The 23,456-nt window shown below is 41.6% G+C and overlaps 1 protein-coding gene across 3 annotated transcripts in view; it reads right to left on the bottom strand.

The window, feature by feature from the left end:
* Positions 1-23,456, bottom strand: part of LOC144829153 (serpin B10-like) — a 185,644-nt gene that overhangs the window by 55,484 nt on the left and 106,704 nt on the right. For all 3 annotated transcript variants that reach the window (XM_078687998.1, XM_078687996.1, XM_078687997.1), the window contains exons 5-6: positions 19,054-19,171; positions 6,549-6,691 (exon numbers count right to left, since the gene is read on the bottom strand). In XM_078687998.1, the coding sequence (XP_078544124.1) occupies positions 6,549-6,691; positions 19,054-19,171 (261 nt within the window). The remainder of the gene's footprint in view (positions 1-6,548; positions 6,692-19,053; positions 19,172-23,456) is intronic.

The raw sequence follows: 23,456 nt of genomic DNA, 5'->3' as shown, positions 1-23,456 counted from the left end.
ACTTTCCTTGTATATATGCCCCAAAGTGTATTGTTTTTGTTTTTTTATGCTCTTGAAATATTTTTTCCATCACACTTAATAATTACAAAGAAAGTGTGTCATTTGTGGTTTCCCAACTGTTGAAAGAGTACATTTAATTTACAGCTATTACATTGTGTTTTGTGCTACAAAAAAGAACATCCTACAGTCATTCCTTTCACACTCCCTGCACTCTCGCAAGATTCTTACATAATTCACTTTACTTTTCTTTCTCCGACTGCAAAGTTGGAGGAGTTTGTAAACATCAATCTCCAAATCAAAAGACGAGCAGCTATTTGTCAGAAGACATAGTCTGATATTGGACTTCTGTCTTTAAAGCACAGCAACAGTGACAAGATAAATACAGAATGTAAAGCCACCTTTATTTATTGTTTGGACTTTTGTATGCCACCAAAATCTTTGGGCAACACCGGTGTAAAGGATGTACTACTTTCAAGTTATCCCAGGTCAGCCACAAAACGTGCAGCCAGTCCTTGTGCTCTAGGTTTTGACTGAATTCTGTGAATTCTATTCACATTATTAACAGTTGAAAGAAAGATCTATAGGCCCAGTAAGCTAAGCCTTCACATTTTAAAGACCTTTCTGAGCTTTTCAGTAGCTGAAAGGCCAGTTAACTTTCTACCACACGAAGAAGTGCCTTTACCTTGGCAACAACAGACTTTTCCACAATTCTGCTATTTTGTAAACAGTAAGAGATAACCCATTTACTCCATTATGGCTCAATCAGAAGAAGAAGAGACTCCTTGACCATTCTCTGCTTCTCCAGAGGAGGAGTTGTAGGAAGACGTGCAATATCATGGGAGATCAAACAAAGAGTTGTAGAAACAGTTTAACCCCTTCGATGCTTGTGACGGAACCATTCCGTCATCAGTCACGGTTGAGCTGTGCTGATGACGGAACGGTTCCGTCACGACCGCACCCTGTTCTGGAATGTCCAGCACAGGGGGGGAATCGGCGCCGCACAGAAGCGGTTAACGTGTGGCAGTGTATTCACGTAGAGAGGAGAAGCACAATGGTCATGAATAGTCACCAATAATTTATGTGACCATAAGCTCAGCAGGGGAACCAGAAAACACTACTCCTTCTGAACATCTACCATGTGTCAAACACCTCAAGATGAAGCCTTCAAACACAACCTTAAAACCTGGCTGTTTGAAGTGAGGTATCAGTAAACTGCTTTTGCTACTGTTGTTTAATTAATCTATTTAGCCCCGGAACACTCTTTGAGTAGCTGGGCGCTCTATAAAACCATTGATTGGCTGATTAATTGATTGATTGAAAAGTAATATTTTTGTGAGACCAAGCAATTATTATGCAGGGTCTGTTGTGCCACACCCATTGCTAAGAATATTACCTTCCAATCACGAAACACTATAATTTCTGTTATAAATCCTGAACGTGCTGCCTCCATTACACACTGCTAACGATTCATTCATCCCTTTTGAAAGCAAAGATCCATGTAAAGACTTCATTTGAAACCAGTAAGCCAATGCAGAAGGCCAATCTATTCCAAAGATATGCACTACAGCTGTTCTATGCCCTACCTTTTGGATAGTATTTATTTTGTTTTTGTATTATTTAAAGAATGTATTTTTCATTGTCATAATTTCGTTTTGTGCTTTATTAGGTTTTTGATCTTGAGTTATTTCCCATCGTAGTTTGCTGCCTAGCAACAAGGACAGGTTCCTACCCTACTCCTCCTTCTTCAGTTTCAGGCAATATTGGTATACACCAAAACTACCCTCAGACAGAGTAGAGAAAGAGTCTAGTATTTAGTCTTTCAGGCAAGAGAATCCAATATTGAAAACAGCAGCAGTAAACTAGCTACAATCAGGGAAAAAGGTATCTAAGACTCGTCAAGAACATGTCGAAAAATAGAAGGTTCAAAAGTATCACGACACATCATTTGCAAACAGTGAGTTAGGGAGGAGATAGCATCACAGGAAAATGGTTGGTCACCATCTTGGAGATGAAACTCAGGCAACACAAACTGGAATTACAACCATCTTTGTTAGAAAGAAATGTAAGCCTAACCACACACTTACTCTCAGGAAAATGCTGTTCCCCTTATACAACAGGTGCAAGAAGGGAGGCGAAATGTTTAATATTCGCCCATCATCCATCTGGCATTCTGATCTTCCAAATCTCTATGTTGTTTCCTCCCACCACTCTGCCCACTATCCTGGACTTCACTAGTAGCCTCCTGCCATTTGGAAACCTCCAAGGCTGCAGTGGCCATGAGCACACTGATGGCAGCTTGTGGTCGTGGATGAAGCAAATGTGGATCATCCCTGTGCATCTAGTGCAAATACCTTCACACCAGAGGTATAGTACATGAGAGACACACTTCCTTCCAGTCTGCTGTGGTGCCAGATGACCACGTTGCCACCTCCATTGATCCAAAGTTGCTCCCCAGTGAGTTCTGTCTGCAGGTGTAACATATAGTCCCTTTGCATATTTGTGCTCTCAGACAAACTGATGTGTCATGACTAATTTGCATCAATTAAAAAAGCGATTTCATTTATTTCTAATGCTGGTCTACTAGCCATGCAGGAACCAGGGTTACAGGTTGATGGGAGTAAAGCCCTACTCAAGCAGCAACTACAATTCCCAAATTAAACTTTGATTAACCTTCTGGAATTTTGGCACAAAATAATTCAGGCTTATATAGAGACAATGAGTAAAGTATTTATGCAGCACTTCGAACAGTAATAAAGTGAAAATACAACACAAGAACAATCTCACACCAATTTTGAAAAAAAGAGTAAAAGTCAATTGTTGGACTTGACCCTTTCTGCAGGGTCATTCCCACACCTTTTGCCCTCCTCCTAGTTTTTGTTGAACTCATTTTTGCTGGCCTTAGGACTCTGAGCACTTTGCCACTGCTAACCATAACTAAAGTGCATGTGCTCCCTCCTCTAAACATTGTAATAGTGACCTATACCCGATTGGCTTATTTAATTTATTTATAAGTCCTTAGTAAAGTGGTAATATATGTGCCCAGGGACTGTAAATTAAATACTACTAGTGGGCTTGTAGCACTGATTGTGCAAGCCACTTAAGTAGCCCTTTATACATGTCTCAGGCCTGCCATTGTAGAGCCTGAGTGTGCAATTTAAACTGCCATTTCGGCCAGGCAAAATAAACCATGTGCCCGGCCCAAGCTTTCCATTTTTATGAATATAGATCACCTCGAGGGTAGGCCCTGGATATTCCAGAGGGCAGGGTACAATGTATTTATAAGGTAGGACATTTACTTTTAAGTTTTACATGTCCTGATAGTGAAATACTCTTAAATTCGTTTTTCACAGCTGCAAAGTCTATCCCTCCCATAAGGTAACATTGGAGAAACCATATTACATTTTATACGTGTAATTTCCAAATGGGAAGAGATAACCAGTTAATGTTTGGTGTCTTTAGAATTGGGGTGAACAGCCTTATTTAGTGGTGAAGCTGGGTTTTTGATAACAATTTTAAAAATGCCACTTTCTGACAGTTAACATTTTTCTGTCCTTAGACTTTTGTGCCAATAACCTGGCCTGGGTCACATGACTGGGTGTAAATGACAGTCAGACTTTGTGAATTTCCCCCAGACAGCCACACAATAGAGGCATTAGGTGTGCATGAGTGGGCCATCTGCTGGCAGGATAGGGGTGGAGCTCAGTACAGCCCCACTTACAACTGAAAAGCCTTTGCTCTGCCTTCACACAAAGGGCCTAATGACCCTGTAGTTAGTCTGGAGCCAGGGAAGGTAGGATGCCTGGGGACTTCAAAGGGAAACCTGAAAAAGCATCTCCCCCAATTCAAAGCCACAACTTGGTATAAATACTGGACCTCAGACACCAAATATTCAGCACACAGTTGGACCTGTGGATACTCTGACAGGAAGAAGGACTGCTCTGATGTTGAAGGACTGCCACTCTGCTGGACTGCACTCTGATGGACTTCTAATTTACTATCCTGACCTGCTGCCTGCTGCCCTCCTACCTGGGTGAGAAGGACTGGACCTGCATCTCTTTAACCCAGAGGGACTCCAGGAGCTCGTTGGCTGGCCTTCTGATCGGAAGCCCCAGGGTCATAACAAGCTTCCAACAACCTTTCTCCAGCACCTAGACTCTGTCATCTGTGAGTCTACCCTGCCAAGTAGTGCCACCCCAGTGTGGACCCCTGGAAGTGGGCCTAACGTGCTCTGCAGCCTGTGGATCCAGTGGAACTGACAAATCTCCCCTGCTGTGCAGCGCAAATGCCGAGCAGAATCGTCACATCGCAGCTGCTGTGTGGATTGGACCCGTCAAAAAGACCTGCATCATATTGCAGCCGGTCACCACATCAAAACCAGCACTGCGCAATGCATCTTCAGTGCAAGCCCTTGCAACCCTCGTCCATAGCAGACTTGATGATGGACTTCGCATCACAGCCTCACAAGCTCCTCGGAACCCACACATCGCCCCGACTGCACACTGCATCCTTGACGCCGGCTTTTGCATCGTAATCCCCATCAACAGGATCCTCAATGACGATGAAGGCCCTTGCTCTGCAGCCTTGCCACATCTCGGAATCAACACATCGCTTCGGCTGCTCGACGCAGCTTCAACACGGATCCTCGCAATGCTCCAAAAACCAGGATTAAGGTACTGTGTTCAGCCAGCCTAACTGGATTCCTGTAGCAGGCCCATGCAACATTGCGGTCAGTCTGAACTTGTGACTTGTCCTGGTCCGGTGCAACTAATATCCGCAGTTAGTGATTTATGTCTTTTGGTGCTATTTTTACTAAAAACATTAAAATAAAATATCTCTGGTTCAACTGATTGGATTTTTTAATTTTGTTCTTGTTTTATTTATTAAAGAAAACTCTATTTTTCTAACTTGGTGTGGTATTTTTTTGTGTGGTGTTTTCACAGTTTTACTGTTTGAAGTGTTGCACAACTACTGTACACATTGCCTCTAAGTAAATCCTGACTGCTCTGTGCCAATTACCAGGGGGTTGAGCATAAGTTAATTTGGGGTTTACTTGTGCCTTACCATGACTAGGCTTGTGGTTGCTGCTTGACCAGAGCTCACATCCCAGTCAACCAATAACCCAATTTCTTACATTAATAAATAATTTGAGACTAAAACAACAAAGATCAAATAGGTAGAACCAGAGACGTGCAATATTAAATATTTCAGTAAAAATTGCGCCTAAAAGCACAACTGTAGTTATCTGGTTGCGCCGGACGGGACAAAGTCTCAAGTTCAGGCCTACCGCGATGGAGAGCGGGTCGGGTATGGCAGCTCCGAAGAAGCTGCGGGCTGTGATGTGAGGTCCTGCATCAGAGATGCATCGTGTAGTGGTGGTTCCAATAAAGCTGTCAACTGAGGCTTGGAATGTGTAGTCCTGCATCAGTACCCGGTAAGGGTATTAGAAGTAAAAGCAGCTAAAGGGATTCCAGAGGTGCTTCAAATGAATTAGGCGAACGATGTGGCAGTGTACATTGATGTGCGCGTTTCATAGAGGGGATCACTTCTTTCATGATATGCAAAATTAACGTTATGATACAAATTGTAATAATTGCAGCATGGCTAAATTATTTAATGGCAAATACCCTGTGTTGTCATAAATGGTGTTATTTTTATTGAATTGTTCATTGAATGAGCAACAATTGTGATGGCGGTCTCACACATGAATTGTTTCATTATTTGTATTGTAGATACCCCCGAAGAAGGGTTAATCCCGAAATGCATTGAGTGATTTTTAAATAAAAGACGTGACATGTGGAAACCGTCTTGTCTTCTGTGTTTGCATTAAACATCTTCACATTGGATTAGAATGGATAAAATGAATTGAAGTAATTAAACTAAATGGATGAAAAGTAAATTGGATAAAAAAATTAATACGTTGAAGAGTAAAAAAGGATTCGATTGATTGGATTCATTCAAGCAATTTTTGCTGTGCTGCTCGAAGGGGAACCAACGTTGAGTTCCCTTAGTGTTTCAAAAGGTTTATTTTGCCAGGTCTAAATGGCATTTTAAAACTGCACACACATGTGGCAATAGTGTGCCTGAATTATGTTTAATGGGCAACTTAAGTGGGTGGCAAAATCATTGCTGCAAGCCTACTAGTAGCATTTAATTTACAGGTCCTGGGTATATGCAGTAGGGGCTTATAAGTAAATTAAATGTGCCAATTGAATGTAAACCAATTTTGCCATGTTTAACAAAGAGAGAACACGCACTGTAGCACTGGTTAGCAGTGGTGCAGTCTGCAGAGTCCTAAAGATAACAAAAATTAATCAACAAAAACAAGAGTAAGGCTAAATGTTTGGAGGAAGACCACCCTAAGGCTGACAAGTCTAATAACCCACATTAACACTTCAGTGGCCCCATGAAAAAGCTCACAGTGGTGTTATAACCTAAATGTATTAAGGCATTCTAACATTAAGAACTGCTTCTGAAAAGGCATGAACTTTTCAAATATGTTCAATAGATGTAAACCAAGGATCAACTGATTGTACAGTGTTTTTACTTACCTTGCTCATTTTAAACTCTTTTGCTTCAGTATGTTCCTCACTGAATTTAGTTGCCCAGTTTCCCTTGAAGTAAATGGCATTCACCAGCACCATAATTGTAGACGGGTCAAGAGATCCCTCAGGCAGGAGATTCGTTATTTTATCTTGGGGAATACAAAGACAATGCTCAGTTGAAGTGGTTCAAGTGAGACTGGAAATCACTAATACATTATTTTGCAATCACACCTCAAAAACTCTTAAGACAAACAAACTTCTAAAAAAGACACCATTTTGGAAAGCTACCACATTATGCCATAACGTTGCATGTTAAGTTCATTTATGTATGTTTCATGTGGTCGAAATAAAGCACATCAGGTTGTATGAATATGTACGATTAATAGAAGCAATAAATACTGATTAGGTGCATCCGTGTACACTCATGTTTAGGGTCTTATTTAGAGTTCTGTGTTAATGCCAAATGCTCTGATTTGTACATAACATGATACATTGTCTGCTGGAGGATCCTTCTCCAACTGAGAATTGCTGTTGGAAATACCTTCTAATATTCTGCATCAGCATTTGACATATGTGAGGAAAAAGCTTTTTGCAAGTTCACTCCCAACCCCCCTTTTTGCCCCACTTTTTGAATGTTAGGTACTGGTGTAATGACTTGTTCTGGCCCTTGCTGACCAGGCACCAGTGCATGTGCTCTTACCCTTAAAAGTATATGTTTAATTGACTTATACTCAATTAACCTAGGTCAACTTATTTATAAGTCCCTAGTATATGATACCAGGAGTACCCAGGCCCTGTAAGTTAAAGTGTCCCTCAGGAGCTGCAGCACTTATTGAGCCATCTTGAGTGTTACAAAGTAAAGCATGACTTCCAGACTGCCACAGCAGACTGGTAGAGCAAGTTTAAACTGCTAACTCGAGTTTGCATTTATAGTAATGGCAAAGCCCAAACATTCCTTTTTAATATATATATAAGTCACCCCTGAGGTGGGCCTAGCGATGTTGTATATTAAAAAGTAGGCCATGTGTCTTTACAAGCCCTGACATTAAAAACCCTACATTGTAGCTTTCTATTGTAGAATGGCTAGTAGCCCCATTGGCGAGTACAGAATTACACGCTGACAACTCAGCAGTGCTAACTTCTGAATGGGACAACTAAATATGATACACCAAAGTATAAAAAAGAATCATTGCATTAAACCCAACTTGATGCTCAAGTTACACTTTATGTACCTTTTGCACAAATAGCAACTTTAGAAAATTCCCACTTTGTTGCTCAAAGTTTTCCAATGAGTCAGCCAGCCTTCTACCCTCCTAGAGGGAGTTGTGAATGACTCTCAGGAAGGAACACAAATGGCCTACTGTTGGAAGAGGTAGTACATCTTCGTAGCAGGAAGGCCAAACATGGTATGAGCCCAAATTGAGCGTCAAAGTGGAAGCCAACTTTGAAGGGCAAATGGTGGAAACACATGAGAGGGGCTGTTGTTTTGAAGATAGGTTCGAATTTAAGACAGAGAGGGTCAAGCTGCTACCACACCCGTTTTTCTGTGGGTGTGTGGCCCCAAGGAACCATACCTCTGGGATAGGCCGTGGAGCTCCACACTCGAAGAGAAGTGGGTCTGCCATGTTGGAAGCGGGCAGAATGGTGCATTCTGGGCTAGCCAGATGCCACTCTTCACAGAAAGTTATCATTAGCCGGTAGGGGACCTGTTAGCCCATTGGCTAGTAGTCACCACATCCCCTGGGCCACAAACTGGTAAAAAAAAGTGCCACGCCTAGCACTTAGACCTCAGATTACATCTGGACTAGAGAGAGGACTGAAGAAGGACTGCTCTGTTGATTCCCTGGACCCAGAAAAGAGAGGCTGCCCAAACACTGGACTGCAGCTGCTGCTCCATGGCCTAGCAAGGAGAGGACTGTGCATGTGGTTCCCTGCTGAAGGAAAGGTCATCCCAAGCCCCACACATATGAAGTAACTTGAAGAGTTAGTTGGCTGGCTTTCTGTTACAGCTACAGGGCCACAAAAGCTGAAGAAGCCCACCTTGGCGAGTTGGTAGCCAGAAACGCCTGACCTCCCTTGACTGCCGAAGTGCAGCCTGGGAGGCTAAGGGCCTGATTTAGATATCGACGGACGGGTTACTCTGTCACAAAGGGATGGATATCCCATCCCTTAATATCCTATGGGATTAAGATTTCAGCTGACAGGATATCCGTCACCGTTGTGACAGAGTAACCCATCCGCAATATCTAAATCAGGCCCTAAGTCTCAACTCTCAAAAGTTACATCTGAGTCTGCTGAACCCAGGTACATTGTCAGAGTGCCGTTTGGTTGCCTAGCAAGGAACCTACTGGGAGTTAAAGGAACAGCTGGTTTTGCTGTGATCGGGGACCAATAGGCCAGTAGTAAATGGTTTTTGGATGGCCTGTATCCGCACTTCGAGGGACATCCACCCCACCATGTTCATGAACCATGGAGTGGCTCCAGGAAGACCCCCATCACTGGCTCAGCATCCTCAGCATTATAGGCACCCAGTATCCCTTGCATCAGGCCCACTCCATTAAAGTCTATGGAGTTTCTATCATAGAGCCTGGAAGTGGACTGCAGATTGCTTAGACTGCGAGGTAACTGTTCAACCTGACTTATTGGTCCTTGTGAGTGGCTACCTGCTGGGGTTGGCCACCCCAAGACTGCTGACGTAGTTGTTTACAATTTTTATAAAGGTTTTAGAAGTTTACCGCTATTGCGGCCAATTACAATGAATAATTGCGCTCGTGAAAAGCAGGGATTTATTGTTCCTTTAAAAATTCATACCTCCGGAACCCTCTGGTAGATGTTTGTCATTGAAGTGTCTGTTTAAAGATAAAAATACAGCCTAATGTAATGCATTGGTGATGGATTTTTATTGTGTTGTGTTTTCTTCTTGTTCAAATGTTTTGGCTCTTCAACAGAGTTATCATTTCCACTGCTACCCTGCGAACTGGATGATTTTCTGATACTGCCCAACTATAAATCTGTCTCCTAGGCCCTGATTTAGAGTTTGGCAAATGGGTACTTCATCACAAACGTGACGGATATCCTACCCACCTACTCAAACGTGCATTATATCATATTGCACTTGTAATAAGGCGGACAGAATATTGGTCATGTTTGTGATCAAGTACCCAGCTGCCAAACTGTAAAATAGGCCCTTAAACCTTATCCCCACCATTCTGCCTCCTTCACTCTTGTCCTCATTTATCACGAGACTAGTGTACTTCTCCAGATGGACAGAGCAGTACCTAAACACAAAAGTACTTCTACCCCAAATTCTGCCCTCTGTGAGTGTGCCCAAACTACAATCCCTTCATAATGCACACCAAGTTTTCAGGGATTGGAATGAAAGTATACTAATAGTGAGACATGGAGCAAAAAGAGGGGCCAAGAAGGAAGCATGATAGTAATGATACCCCGTTGCTCATCCCAGTCCACACTAGTGGAGAGGGGATTTTAATGTGCAAACTCACACAATTTAACGACTCACAGCTTTTCAAATTTTTTTAAAACAGTTTGGGCCCAATTTATATCTTGATGGTAAGCATACTCTATTACAAATCCAACAGAGTATGTTTACTGCCATGATAATGGTCCGCCTGTCCAATTTAGATGCGAGCAGACCATAGATTTAAAAACAGCTGAGACTAATCCAACTTCTCTGTGATTAAATCCCTCTGACAGCCCTATGGAGTAAGGGCCACAGGAGGCAGTGGCCTGTCATTCCACCCACCTCATTTAGAAGGGCTGAAAGAGAGGTCGGTTTTCAATTTCTGTGACCGCCAGGAAAACCCCGGTGGTAAGGGGCAGTTAAAACTGCTAAATTCTCCCCTCGCCATGGGAGAGACCTCCCATGGCGAGGGGAAAAACAGATCACAAAAATTGAATGTCTGTTTATCTCTTCTCAGTATTGCTAGCCAGAAAGCTAAACTTGCTTTTAATGCTAACAAGTCAGAAAAACGTTTAGCTAATTATCTTCGCATTAAGAAAGATAGAAATCAAATTCTTGCTATCCATAGACACAATGGCACTGTTGCTGCATCTACCCCACATATTATAGATGAATTTCTTAAATTATTCTCTTCCCTTATAGTAACCCTAGCCTTATTGATTCTCAAATTTTGGATACATTTTTAACCTTGGCCAATTTACCCCAACTTTCCCACCTTGATAAAATTAAATTAGATAATCCTATCACAACAGATGAACTTTTATGAATGAATGAATGAATACGCACTAGTATAACGCACGGCTACCCAAGGGCATCCCAGCGCTTCCTGTGACACAGTATCATTCACCACTGCTCATGGAAAGAGAAAGGTCTTCAGCTGCTTCCTGAACCTGAGATAATCATGTTCAAGATGAATAAAGTCTGGAAGCTGGTTCCAAAACTTGCCTGCGCTGTATGGGAACCTTAGACCTCCCGTCCGTGACCGTTTAATCCTAGGAACTGCAAGAAGTAGTTTATTGTTAGATCTAAGAGTCCTGTTGGTGCGATATAATTGCACCATGGACTGAATCAAAGGAGGGGCATTGCCAGCAATGGACTTACAGATAATACACATTGCCTTAAACGTGATTCTTTCCTGAACAGGAAGCCAATGCAACGGACTAAGCGCTGACTTAGCGGAATTCCGTTTCGAGACATTCATTAAGAGGCGGGCCGCACATTTCTGGACAGTCTGTAAGATATTAGTGGTTCCTTGCAGCGCACCCAAGTAAACTGCATTCGCGTAGTCCAGCCGCGATAACATAAGAGCTTGGACCAGCATACGCCTGGCTTCAAACGGAAGGAGAGGAAGAATCTTCCTTATCAATCTTAGAAGACCATAGCAGTTAGCAGCAACTGTACGTGTTTGTACTGTAAAGTTGAGGTTGCAGTCAAACCATACACTCAGACTCTTAATTTGTTTCTTTGGTACAGGGGGGGGGCAAGACAGCTAGGCCACATAGGATCTATATAGGATAATAGGATAATATATTGACTATTCAATCGCTTAAACCTCAAAAATCTCCAGGCCCTGATGGTATTCCTGCAGAATTTTATAAAAACCTTTGCTGTCACTCTTATTCCCCACCTTTATCACCTATTCACTATGTTTGCTCAATCTGGTTTACTTAATGGCTCTTTTACCGAGGCATTAATTATAGTTCTACCAAAGCCAGATAAAGACCGTACCAAAGTTTTAAATTATTGTCCTATTTCTCTGATAAACCAAGATTGTAAAATTTTTGCAAAAATCCTAGCCACCAGATTAGCTCAGGTCTTTTCGTCCCTTATTCATATCGATCAATCTGGATTTATGTCAAAACGCTTTTCTGTCCACAACACAAGACTCCTTTCTCATGTTATTGATAAGGCTTCTACCCTCACCTCTCCTGCTGTCCTACTAGCTTTGGACGCGGAGAAAGCGTTTGATGAGGTTCACTGGCAGTTTCTTTTTCGTACACTTTCTTCTTTTAATTTTGGCAATATTTTTATAAAAATTATATGGACTTTATATGGCTCCTCTTCTGCCAAACTCTTTATTAATGGTCAATTTTCAAATCCCTTCTATCTCTATAGAGGAACTCGACAAGGCTGTCCATTGTCGCCTCTTCTTTTTGTGTTGGCAATTGAACCTTTTCTTTCCCACATTCGAAACTCTGTCGAGATTGAAGGAATTATATTAGCTGTTGTTAATCTTAAAATGTCTGCCTATGCAGATGATGTCTTATTATACCTTACTAATCCAAGCACCTCTCTCCCTGCGGTTTTAAATATTCTATTGTCTCTGGCTATACCTTGAATACTCATAAAACAGAATTTTTCCCCTTGAATGTTCACTGTACACCCTCAGTACTGGACAACACTGAAATTATATGGCAAAAAGAGAACATCAAATATTTAGGTATATTCTTCACACTCCCCTTAAAACACTCCATTACTATAAATTGTGACTATCTATTTAACAAAATTACAGAAAAAATTTGTCATGGTGGGGGAAACTTGAAACCATTAAAATGGTATTAGCCCCAATCATCTCTTACACCATGTCTATGATGCCTGTACAATTACCTCTCCCAATGTACAAATTAAATTGATAAGCTTAGTTCTAAATTCATATGGAATCATTCGTATTGCTTATACTAAACTTAAACTGTCCAAACTGAATGGAGGATTTGGCTTACCTGATTTTTTCAAATACCATAGAGCATTTATATTAAAACAAAGTTCACATGCTTGGATCCTAATTACTCCCCTAAATGGTTATTGATTGAACGCAATTTGGTGTCACCATTTCCTCTCCCATGACTTTTGTCAATTTCTAATTCAAATAAAGTTTTTTAAATCCTCCACCATCATTGATTCCACTAAATTGATTGTTGCTGGTTTTGATTCTTCTTTTTTATCACGTATTTCAGACTCTATGATGGTCTCCCTTCGGCATAATCCTTCACTAAAATGTAACCGTACAATTGCATTCTGGAAGCTGTGGATTTCGGCTAGCATTTTCTTTCTTCAGGATGTTTATGTAGATAGTGCTTTATTATCGTTCTCTGAACTATAAGAGTGATTCATGTTACCCAAGTCCGAAGCCTTTAAATATGAATTTCTATGCAACACACTACTTAACAGCTTTCCAAATGTATTACCCCAAATAAAGACTCCTGACTCGATAAGTTTTATTAACGCTTTTCCTGCCTCCCAGCATACGGTCTCCAAATTTTATAAACAGCTTCATTGTACAGATGCCAGTAACCTTACCTTTTTATCCACCTACTGGAATGCAGAACTTTCATTGAATCTTTCATTAAAAGAGTTGAGACAAATATGGACTATCAATATTTCAGGATGGGTTCCTGTATCATTATCCCAAAACCAACACCTTTATTTTGTTCAATTGTCTTTGGGCTCACTGTAAATTATTTAAGGCTAAACTTATAGATTCTCCACTTTGTTGGAACTGCAAATGTTATGATGGTACTTTGAAACATATGTCTTTTGATTGTAATGTAGTAGCTCACATTTTGAAAATGTTTAGGATATTATCACTAAAATCCTTCCAATCTCTGAGACTCTCACCTATAGTATACTTATTGGTAAATCGTACATCCTATCATCCATTTTATTGGATCCCCAGCTTAAACTTTAATCTCCTTATTTCTATTACTAGTAAATCTATTACTTCCAATTGGAAATCATCTGAAGCAATATCAATTCAAGCATGGTGGTCATATGTTATTTTTATTAGATCTGCTGCTCACTTATCTTACGAAGGACCATTAAAAAACACATTGTCATTTCAACAGCTATGGAAACCAATTGAGGATTATATTAATACTTATATATAAAGTGTTTAATAACCCTGTGTACTGTATTAACAGTTCTGTATCACCATTGTTTTGAGGAGTAGCCTTGTTTGTTTCTGTTTTCAACCTTTGTAATTTTACTCTTTTTCCATGACAATGGTAATCTTTTGGTATATTGATATTGTTATAATAATATTTTAGTGCTAGTATTATTGTATTATATATACCAATAATGTATCTTTTTTTGTTTGTCTTGTCTACAAAAAAATCAGAATAAAATATTTTGAACACAAGAACCCCTGCCATAGGTGATGAACCAATCTGAATGTAAACATTTTGATGCAAATAGACAAATATATTACAAAAGCAATTGAGTTGAGTTGAACCATGTCCCTTGATAACCAGCTGGGGTAACCTTAGATCTGAGCACCAAACTGGTCCTGGAAACAGGTCAGGAATGTGTATAGCTTATGCTGGTTGGGCCTATGTGTGAGAATAACCCACATCGAGGCAGGCTGGTCCTGTATGGAGCTCCGAGCCCCTGGGTTCTAATTACCTTCTCCGAATACTAGTTTAGGAATCTGGCCATCAGTCATTGTTTGGAGGATGTGCAGTGCCCTCGTCTGCAGGCTTTCCTTATGATGCCACCACGTAAAAAGGACATCCCAGGACCTGTGTTTGTTTGTTAGCCACTGCCGCTTCTTCAGTCCGCCTGTTTCCACATTTGGCTCATTCTACCTGAGTATGCCGCTACAACTTGCATCCTGCTGTCAATCATTAGCAAGACTGTATTTCTTCTACTCCAAGGAGGGCTCAAAGAGTAAACAATTTCCTCACCTGATAGCAGTGGTGGTCGACGCAAATAAAAAGTGGTGTGGCAGGTGAATGGGGTGCGGGGAGCACTGGAGGAGAGTGGGTGGGGAACGTGGGAGCGGAGCGCAAGGGTGTTAAAAATAAATAAATAAAAGATTTACCTGATACTGCTGGCCGCCTCACGCCTCGGTGCTCTTTTGCTCTTAGCAGTTCCTGGGACACATCACAGACTCCCCATCCAATCCAGACACTGCTCTCATGCTATATCTAGCATGAGATCAGCAAAGGGATTGGCCTGAGCGGGCTGGTCTGACACTCGCTCAGGCACAGGGAGTCTGTGCTGTTTTTCCACCCGTCTGTGAATACAGCTGGGTTGGAGAAACCTAAGTGCGCATGTCTGTTTGGCTAGCCTAAGTCGACCAGCCAATAAGACATGCAAACTTGTATCAGTGTGTACCACTCCTCTTCCCAGTGTCAATCAGGGTGGCCTGGCTCGCCCCGCCCTTGAATCAACATACAGGCAAAAGCAAGAAAGAGTAAAATGATAATAACATGTTTTATCATCACTTTATTTTTCCTTTATTCACTGTCCAGAAAGCAGTGGGACGGCGCTCCTCCACTCTAATGGAGGAGCCGCTGCTACTTGATAGGTTGAAAGGTCTACTTTTCCGGGAAACCCATTTGTAGAACTGCCTTAGAATGTGCTTATTTGGTGGAACACAGTATCCCAGAGACTGTGGCATAATGCACAATTGTATGGACTCTCAGCAAAATGTAGCGTGTGAGCCTTGAGAATTGCATCCCTCAAAGAAATCCATGGGCTTTATGCTGAATGAGTGCACCCTGAAGGCTGGGTCCCCCCCTGCACCTCAAGTGTTGCAGAGGCCTGTGTAATGCCAATGCCTAGAAACCCTATGCTGCTGCCATCCACTCACCCCACCTCCAAACTTCATGGCTGCAAGCTATCATATGACGGTTGCTTAGGCTTCATCGTCAGTTACCCAAAACAGCTGTGCATTCTTGTCATCTACCTCATATTCATACACTGGAGCCTCAAGCCCTACAGCCCTCAGCATATCTAGAATCAGGTACTGAGGACACAGTCTTCAGCATGTGCACCAACCTTTAATTCTGACAGCCATTTTATTTTGCAAAGAAGTGGACTCCGGAGTTGGACTCACAGAGAGACTAACTGTAGTTGACCCTTCAGTCAACGTGTATACAGTTGTGCATGGTGCAAGGATGCCTGCATTGGAGCTAGACTGCTAAAAGGGTGCCAGCACAGGCAAACAGGCAGGAATGAGCCATATTGCCTTAAATCACAGTTAAGTTTATTGTCTGGACTGGCCGTCAGCTTTCTGAGTGGTAGAGTTAGGTTCTAGTCCTCTAAAAGAAGGGCGTCCAGATACCACTTTGAATTGCTTTTTAATGCACAATTTTGGGTGACAATAAACAGGGCAGGACTGGGAATCGAAAGCAGCCCTGGCAATTTTGAAGGACCAGCCACCAAGGGGCGGCTGGGGGTTTGGAGAGGTGCAAGTGTGAAGAACTGCTGCATTTGTTACTGGGGGCAGATACTGCAGCACCGCTGCAACACCAGCCCCCAGTAACAAAAAAACAGTCCCCACTGCTGCAAAACCGCCCCCCACCCTTCCATCCTGCCGGATAAACGCCTGATACCCGCTACGGCTAGTCCGGCCCTGACAATAAATAATGAGTGTTAATGATTTTTAGGATGAATTCTAAATGCAAATGCTGGATCAGTAACATTGCACTTGAAACAAGTTTAATATGATATTTAGAAGTGTGTCGATTAATTTAGTTGTGCCATATTTTCGTGAAGACACTATTTTAACTATTATGGATGCTGTTGTAATGCTGTTCAAATTGCTCCTGCTCATTCCCCCTCCCATACAAGTTGCACTGCATGTCTTCTCTCTCCACAGCCCTCGCAGAGCACGGGACACTGTGACGTAACTGGATACTAGTGCATTTATTATGAATGGGATTCGTGTTCCTAATGTACAGAGTACCCAAGATCTTTCCCACTTATTTCTGATGTGGCCTACCAAGAATTCGCCGGTGTATGGGTCATTCCTCAAGTTATGTTTAATGTTGTGGTGTGCATCTCCAGACCGCAGCACCATATAAGGTGCTAGATAATTTCCCAAAAGTGGGCTAGTGTTGTGTACTTTATTACTAGGGTTTATATTCTGATTTGCCTAAAATGTGTTATCTCTAGTCATGACACTTTGAATTTGCTGTCTTTGCTCATTTAATGTGCTGAAATTTTCTATATAAAACCCTGGTTTTGTGTAGTTGCCAGCTGACTTTCCTTTTCAACCAGAGACTCTCCCATTTATTATAGAGATTTGGGACTTAATTACTCTTGATTTTTGAGATTTTGCCATAAAATCCTTGAACTTTTTCCTGATCTAGAACTCAGTTATTGAGTGGATCCAGTTACTTATTGTTATACTCTGATACATTAATGTTGAGTCTGATGTTGAGGAGGGTGTTCTTTATCTCACGATCAATGACTGGAGCGGAACACCCTAAGGAAAATTTTGGGATGATCTGAACTGCACGGTGTCTAAAATTTGTGGTTCGAGGTTCCCACACCCCTGTTATGCCACTGTAAGGGTGGGTCATTTTCTTTCAGCAGGTCTGGAAGTTCACTTCATGTAGATCTGTAGCCTTTTTGGGAGTCACAGAAAACCTCCCGAGTACTCATGGAAGTATAGTTAAAATGTGAAATTTTTAAAAGAAATAGTGTCAATACTTTACTGTGTGAAACCCTTTACTTCCCAATGCTGCACAATTGGTTTAGAAAAGTCAAATGGGCAGATGGGTGGCGTTTGAATTTTTTCCAATTTTTGAACGACATAGTATGTGGTATTCCTTGCATTTGCCAACTGGCCGTAAGTGACAGATATCTTAGGGATGAACTATCACGAACATTTTCTCTTTAATTCCTTACAATTTATTTGTAAAGTACAGATCACAAAATAAATTCCGATATTAGCCATTATTTCATCATCCTCTTAATGAGTGCTGTGCTCAACAGCAGTGAGCTCCATGCACCAAGATGGAACACCGAACGTCAAGATGGCGTCTAACAATGCTTACAGACATGCCCTTTCAGAGAAGAGATTGACCAGGCCTTTTCTTAAGAGGGGCTACTGAGCACGCCTTTTGATTTGGCAAGGGTCATTTTGGGGGTCTCATTTCAGGCTCTTATGAAAGCAGAGAGGACACTGATAGGGACGCAAAGGGAGGGAGAGGTGTGGCGCAGCGGCCAGAGCGGGGCTCATGGCTCGTTACCCGGCGGCAGCTCAGCTCAGCATCATGTGACTCTGGGAAATAGCTCACTTAATCTCCCCAACTGCCCCCAGCGCCTGGATACCCTTAGGGGTGATACGTTTGCGCTGTACAAATGTGGAATTATAATGGTATGAAGGGTGTTCTTATTCTTGGTGTCTCCAGCAGCACCACAAATGCCTACATCGGTACGATAATCCTGCTGTGCTGGCAACAACTAGTCACATTGGTAACTGGCTTGAACACATCCCAAACAAAAAACAATGGGGCATATTACCAACAACTAGCGATAATTATCGCTATGTTGGCTTAGCGGCAATAATTTTATCGCCGTGTTGCGGCGATTTTTATCGCTTAGGAGCCTTGCTATTATCAAGGTTTATCTCCTAAGCGATAAAAATCGGCCGAAATGCATGAATATCGCTGTAAAGTCCGCGATATTCATGCATTACCGAGCTAATGCTCTTAGCCATGTTATCCACCTCCCATTGGATAACATGGCTAAGAACTGCTCAGGGCAGGTGTTAGCTTTTGGAGAAATTTGCGCTTAGCTCGAATATCTCCAAAAGTTGGTAATAGGAGATAGCGATGTTAGCGACTGTTTCCAGTCGCTAACATCTTGGCACGCCCACTTTGCATGTCATTAGTGATAAATATCTCTGACATGCAAAGCGGGGTCCAAGATGGTCGCTATCTCCTACTAGCTGTCGCTAACTGGTGTTAGCGACAGCTAGGTAATAGGGAGATCCTTTTATCTCCGCTTTCTTGGCTTTTAAAGCCAAAAAAGCGGAGATAAATCCTTTGAAAATATGCCCCAATGTGTGCTGAAGAGTACCAACAAAGTTCTAGAGCACCTAAAGCCAGCACACAAGCCTTCTCACTGTCCCATGTGCCAAAGGAAGAGACGTGTGCAATAAGACTTGATTTGTAAGAAAGGGAGATAAAACACAGGAAGAAAGAAGTAGAAAAATCTAAACAATGTTAGGATTGGAGGAAGGAGGAGAGGGAGGAAACATGGAAGCTAAAGATAGAAAGGAACATGCTGTGTGCTTACTCTTGGTTTTGGTTTCCACCCAGCCGTTTATCTTCTTTCGGGCATTTTCCGCATCTCCAGCGAAGTTGACACTTTCAGGCTGCACGTCAAAGTACTTCTTAATGTCTTTGACATAATCCTTGAATGCAAGAAAAGATCGGAATGTTAACGAGCCCTTTCATGTTCGGGAAAATGGTACGTAAAATAGAGGGCTTGGCCTCAGCTGCATCATATCAAGATGCAATAAGTGTTATTACTACTCTATTAAATACACAAATAAAATAAAAACATTACAATATGAGATATCCCTGAGAGTGGGGGTAAGAAAACCCAAACAGACTGATAGCTTCACCATAATAGCATGTTATGAAAGTGCTTCAAAATGGTTTGTAATTGTACCACTACACTGTTTGGCTAAAGCAATGTCCTTTTAGTGATGCTTATGCAGTAGGTGAAATATACTTTCTAGAATATTACTGCAAAATACAACTTAGAGGGAGACCACCAGGCAGGGGAATGGGTTTACCATGATACTCACCTTCGAACCCCACCCCCACCTCCCCAACTCCACAGGCATTGATGCTTGTTGGTGCTTTGCATATCCGGGTGGAGACCGACCTCGATACACACACTCCCACCTATTAAACTGACTTTCTTTCAGGGATATTCAGCCCCCAACACCAGAGGGGCTGAAAGAAAGGAGTGACTGAAGGAGCTTAAACATAACGAGTGCACTTCAGCTTTATTTGGATGACGTACAGAACAGAGATGGCATATTACGTCACATCCTGGGTGTAACTGAACTGGTGGGCCACAGAGGTCATATTGCCATTTTAATGGTGCAATCATTTTCAATACATTCTTCAGGAGTAAGGGTACGTTCCAGGTGCTAATGGACCGGGCACACAACTAGACAAAACCCAGAGGGTATTATTTCAAGGCTCCACTACTGTGCACACAAGAGGAAAATCTTGCTGAAGGTGAACAGAAAAATGTCGTTCATCTTTGTCCAAGCAAATATCAAGATATTCAATTGGGAAATATCGTTTACAACGCGGGGATTGGATCGCGATGCTATTACATTGCGGTTTTCACAACGCAAGTCGTTACAATGACTTGCGCTAGATGGCGCTCTAGGACAAGGAATAGTATAATTTACTATCCAATACCTTCCTTACTTTATGTTGACTGGAGTTGGAATAGTAAATTATACTACTCCTAAGTCCAGCGCCCTCCAACGCAAGTCGTTGTAACGACTTGCGTTGTAAAAACCGCTATATAATGTACCGCGATGTAAATGTATGCGTTGTAACGTCATACATCCTATTCAATGATCTGTCACTAGTAAAAGAAGAGTCGGCCGGTAGCAAGCTGATTATTGGGTTACTATCAAAGGAGGTGAGTCCGGGTGGCCTTTTCTTTTAGACATTCCATACAATCTCACGCATCAGGAAGGAAAGAAAATATCGAACATAAGCTCAGAAGCAGCAGAGACAAACCATTTTCGAAACAAGCATTGGCAAAGCCAAGAGTTCTGGCGCTTCGGTCTACAAAAAGCACACACAAGTAGTCCCTAGCACTGACGAGAACTACTTTGTGTGTGGATGTACTCTTTGTGAAAGGGCAGCATGCGTTGACTCACAGTAAAGTCAGACAATGGCGGAAGGGTCTGACTTATTGCCCTATGAAGCATACAAGAGTGGGTGGAAGAAAAATGTGAGTGACACATCTACACACAAATGGATGAAGTCAGGCTGAAAAGCCCTATAACTAATTATGTTACACGCGTAGTTTTAGTCAAATGAAAAGGCCTTGGATAATACCAGACCTAAATAGCCAGTTGATTTGCACGCATACTAAAACAATACATTACAACTTCATTAAGAAAAGTTTCAAATGGACACAATTTTGTATGTTGTGAAATAGCGGCAGTCACATAATAAAAAGGCCACTCCAAAAGGAATTTACAACTCCACAGCAGGAGACAGGAACTAACAACGCTGGAATGTGCTCTGTGATCAACATGGAGAGCTGGTAGAAAGCACAATACTATCTCATCAGACTCTAAACACAAATGCAACACCAAAGTAATAAAGTAAAAATAAAAACATAGGCACTGAAGAGTGCTACCTTGTGTGTAGATGTGCTCCTTGTGAAAGAGCAAAATACAGTCACTCAAAGTAAAGTAATCCAGTGACTGAAGTTGGTTGACCCCCCGCACCATGCTGTATGCTATAGTGGGCCGAAGCAAAACATGAATGACACACCAACCGACCAATGGCTGAAGAAAGTTGGCTGGAAGTCCCTGTTAAATAAGTATCTAATAATATATATTTTTAAATATTGAAAGGTCTTGTATAGCGTCAGACCTAAAGAGGAGGTTATGTGAGAAGTAATCATGAAATGAGCAGTTCACTAAGGGTCATGGGCTTCTGAAAGGCCAAAGCATCACAAACGGGCAACTCAGTCCACAGCAAAGGGTGCAAAGATAACAAACGGAGGCCGAGTAAGGGGGACTCATAGGAATTTAAAGACTTTGGATTGTGCTTAATGAAGTCAGAATGTGGTCACCAATCCTGAAGTTCTCTTGACAGAAATATTGCCTTTGAGACTCAAGGAAAGAAGTTTTTGTTTCAATTTTGGTTCTACATAAATAGGAGGGGTAGATGCAGAGATGCTGGAAACACTCTGCATTGTAAAGAATATAGTCAGAGGGTATAAAACTTACTGAGATGAAGAGTGGTATTACGATCCAGTGCTCTGATATTAAGGGATTATTTACTATGTTGAAACATTGGTTAACCTTGGCCCTTCAGCTACACACCGCTATGACTCCGTCAGACTTCCTCGCCTTAATGCGATACAGCACATCCATACCTACGAAGCGCCATGAACCATTATACCATTATGTATACTACCCCACTATATGTGATTTCCTTGACACGTATGTTGTAAAGCGCTCTGATGCCCTCGGGTCTGGCCAGCACTAACTAAAACTCTTAAATAATAAAAATACTGAGTTGTGTAAGTTGTACATGACGTGTGATTCATGAATGTATGTCTTATACGTAAAGTAGTTTATAAGGTGGATATTGGAAAAATAGATATTATGTTTGAAAGTTTGATTTGGGGCTTAATAGGCATTTAAGCCTTCTGAAAATGGTTATAACAATATTTTTTGCTGGCTCTGAGAACTGTTATGTTATATAATTTAGAATGTTCTGGATGGAACTCACTTCCACTAAAAATATTAACATTAATAGAAGTGTATATGTCATTGGAATGCTGTATTAGTGTTACTGCTCAAAGTATTAATGGGGAACATATTGTTGATGCTTTAATTTTATCTGCGGTGCAACTGTGTAACTTTAAGAGAAAATGGAAAAAAATGGATCATGAGGTATGATGTCAAATTACATTTTACCAGACACATGGATCCAAATTGTACTGGTACTGAAACATAGATCATGCTTTGCCACAAAAAGCTTGTACTCAATGCAAAGCCATAGAAGAACTCCAGCTTCAGACCATTCACTCTACAGATGAGCCATTGCATATGATTTGAGATTCCAGACAGGGACGGGTGAAATTGTCTGAGGATGTGGCCTAACGGCTAGAGCGGTCAACCTCAAAGCCGGGAAACTGGATTGGAGTCTGGGCAGGGATGCTCAACATCCTGTGATTCTGGGCAAATCACTTAATCTCCCCGTGCCTAAATAAATTAATGTGTCCATCTGAACCACTACTGGTGATCAATGTAAAGTGCTCTGATACCTTTGGGCTGAGTTTGACCTACATAACACTCCCCCCAAAAAATCAAGGGCTTTTACCATATTAAATAGTAACTACAGCAGCCATAAATTGGATGAAAAATGTTACTAATCAGTGCAAGTCAAACAAATTTGGATGCATTTGGTCACTGTCCCTATGGTGAATCAGACCTGCATCTTTACCCTTTGAACTCATTCCTTATTTTGTAGTAACATCAAAGATTAGAGTTATCAGTTTTCTACACCTAACCTTACTCAAAACAAAACCATGAGCAAGGGTTTCTAGACCACAAATTGTGAGAAAGGGTAGCACTCGAGATGGGCCTTCTTTACGAGTGGCCTTTTAATCCAGATGGGGATGGTAAGAGCAGTTAGTGGTCCCATTGGAATTAAGAGATCTGCGGGAACACTTAGATCTTTTACTTTCAGGCAGAGATTTCAGTGGCTAAAAACATCTGAAATCTCCAATGAAAGTCTGGCCCAAAATGAGGAATTATTTGAGTTTTTGGATAAGAAATTACACTTTGACATGGTAATTACGCAATTCTTAGTGGAAGTTGAAAGAGTTAAATTATTTTATTCAGAATCATGTAGTATTTATAGAAATGTGGAAGTAGAAAAACTCCTTTTAGTTCTGTTGACTAGACATACAGT

Source organism: Lissotriton helveticus, chromosome 4_1, assembly GCF_964261635.1.
Source record: "Lissotriton helveticus chromosome 4_1, aLisHel1.1, whole genome shotgun sequence".
Taxonomy (NCBI): Eukaryota; Metazoa; Chordata; class Amphibia; order Caudata; family Salamandridae; genus Lissotriton; species Lissotriton helveticus.
Note: the sequence above shows the minus strand (reverse complement) of the source record. Positions and strands in the feature narration are given on the sequence as shown.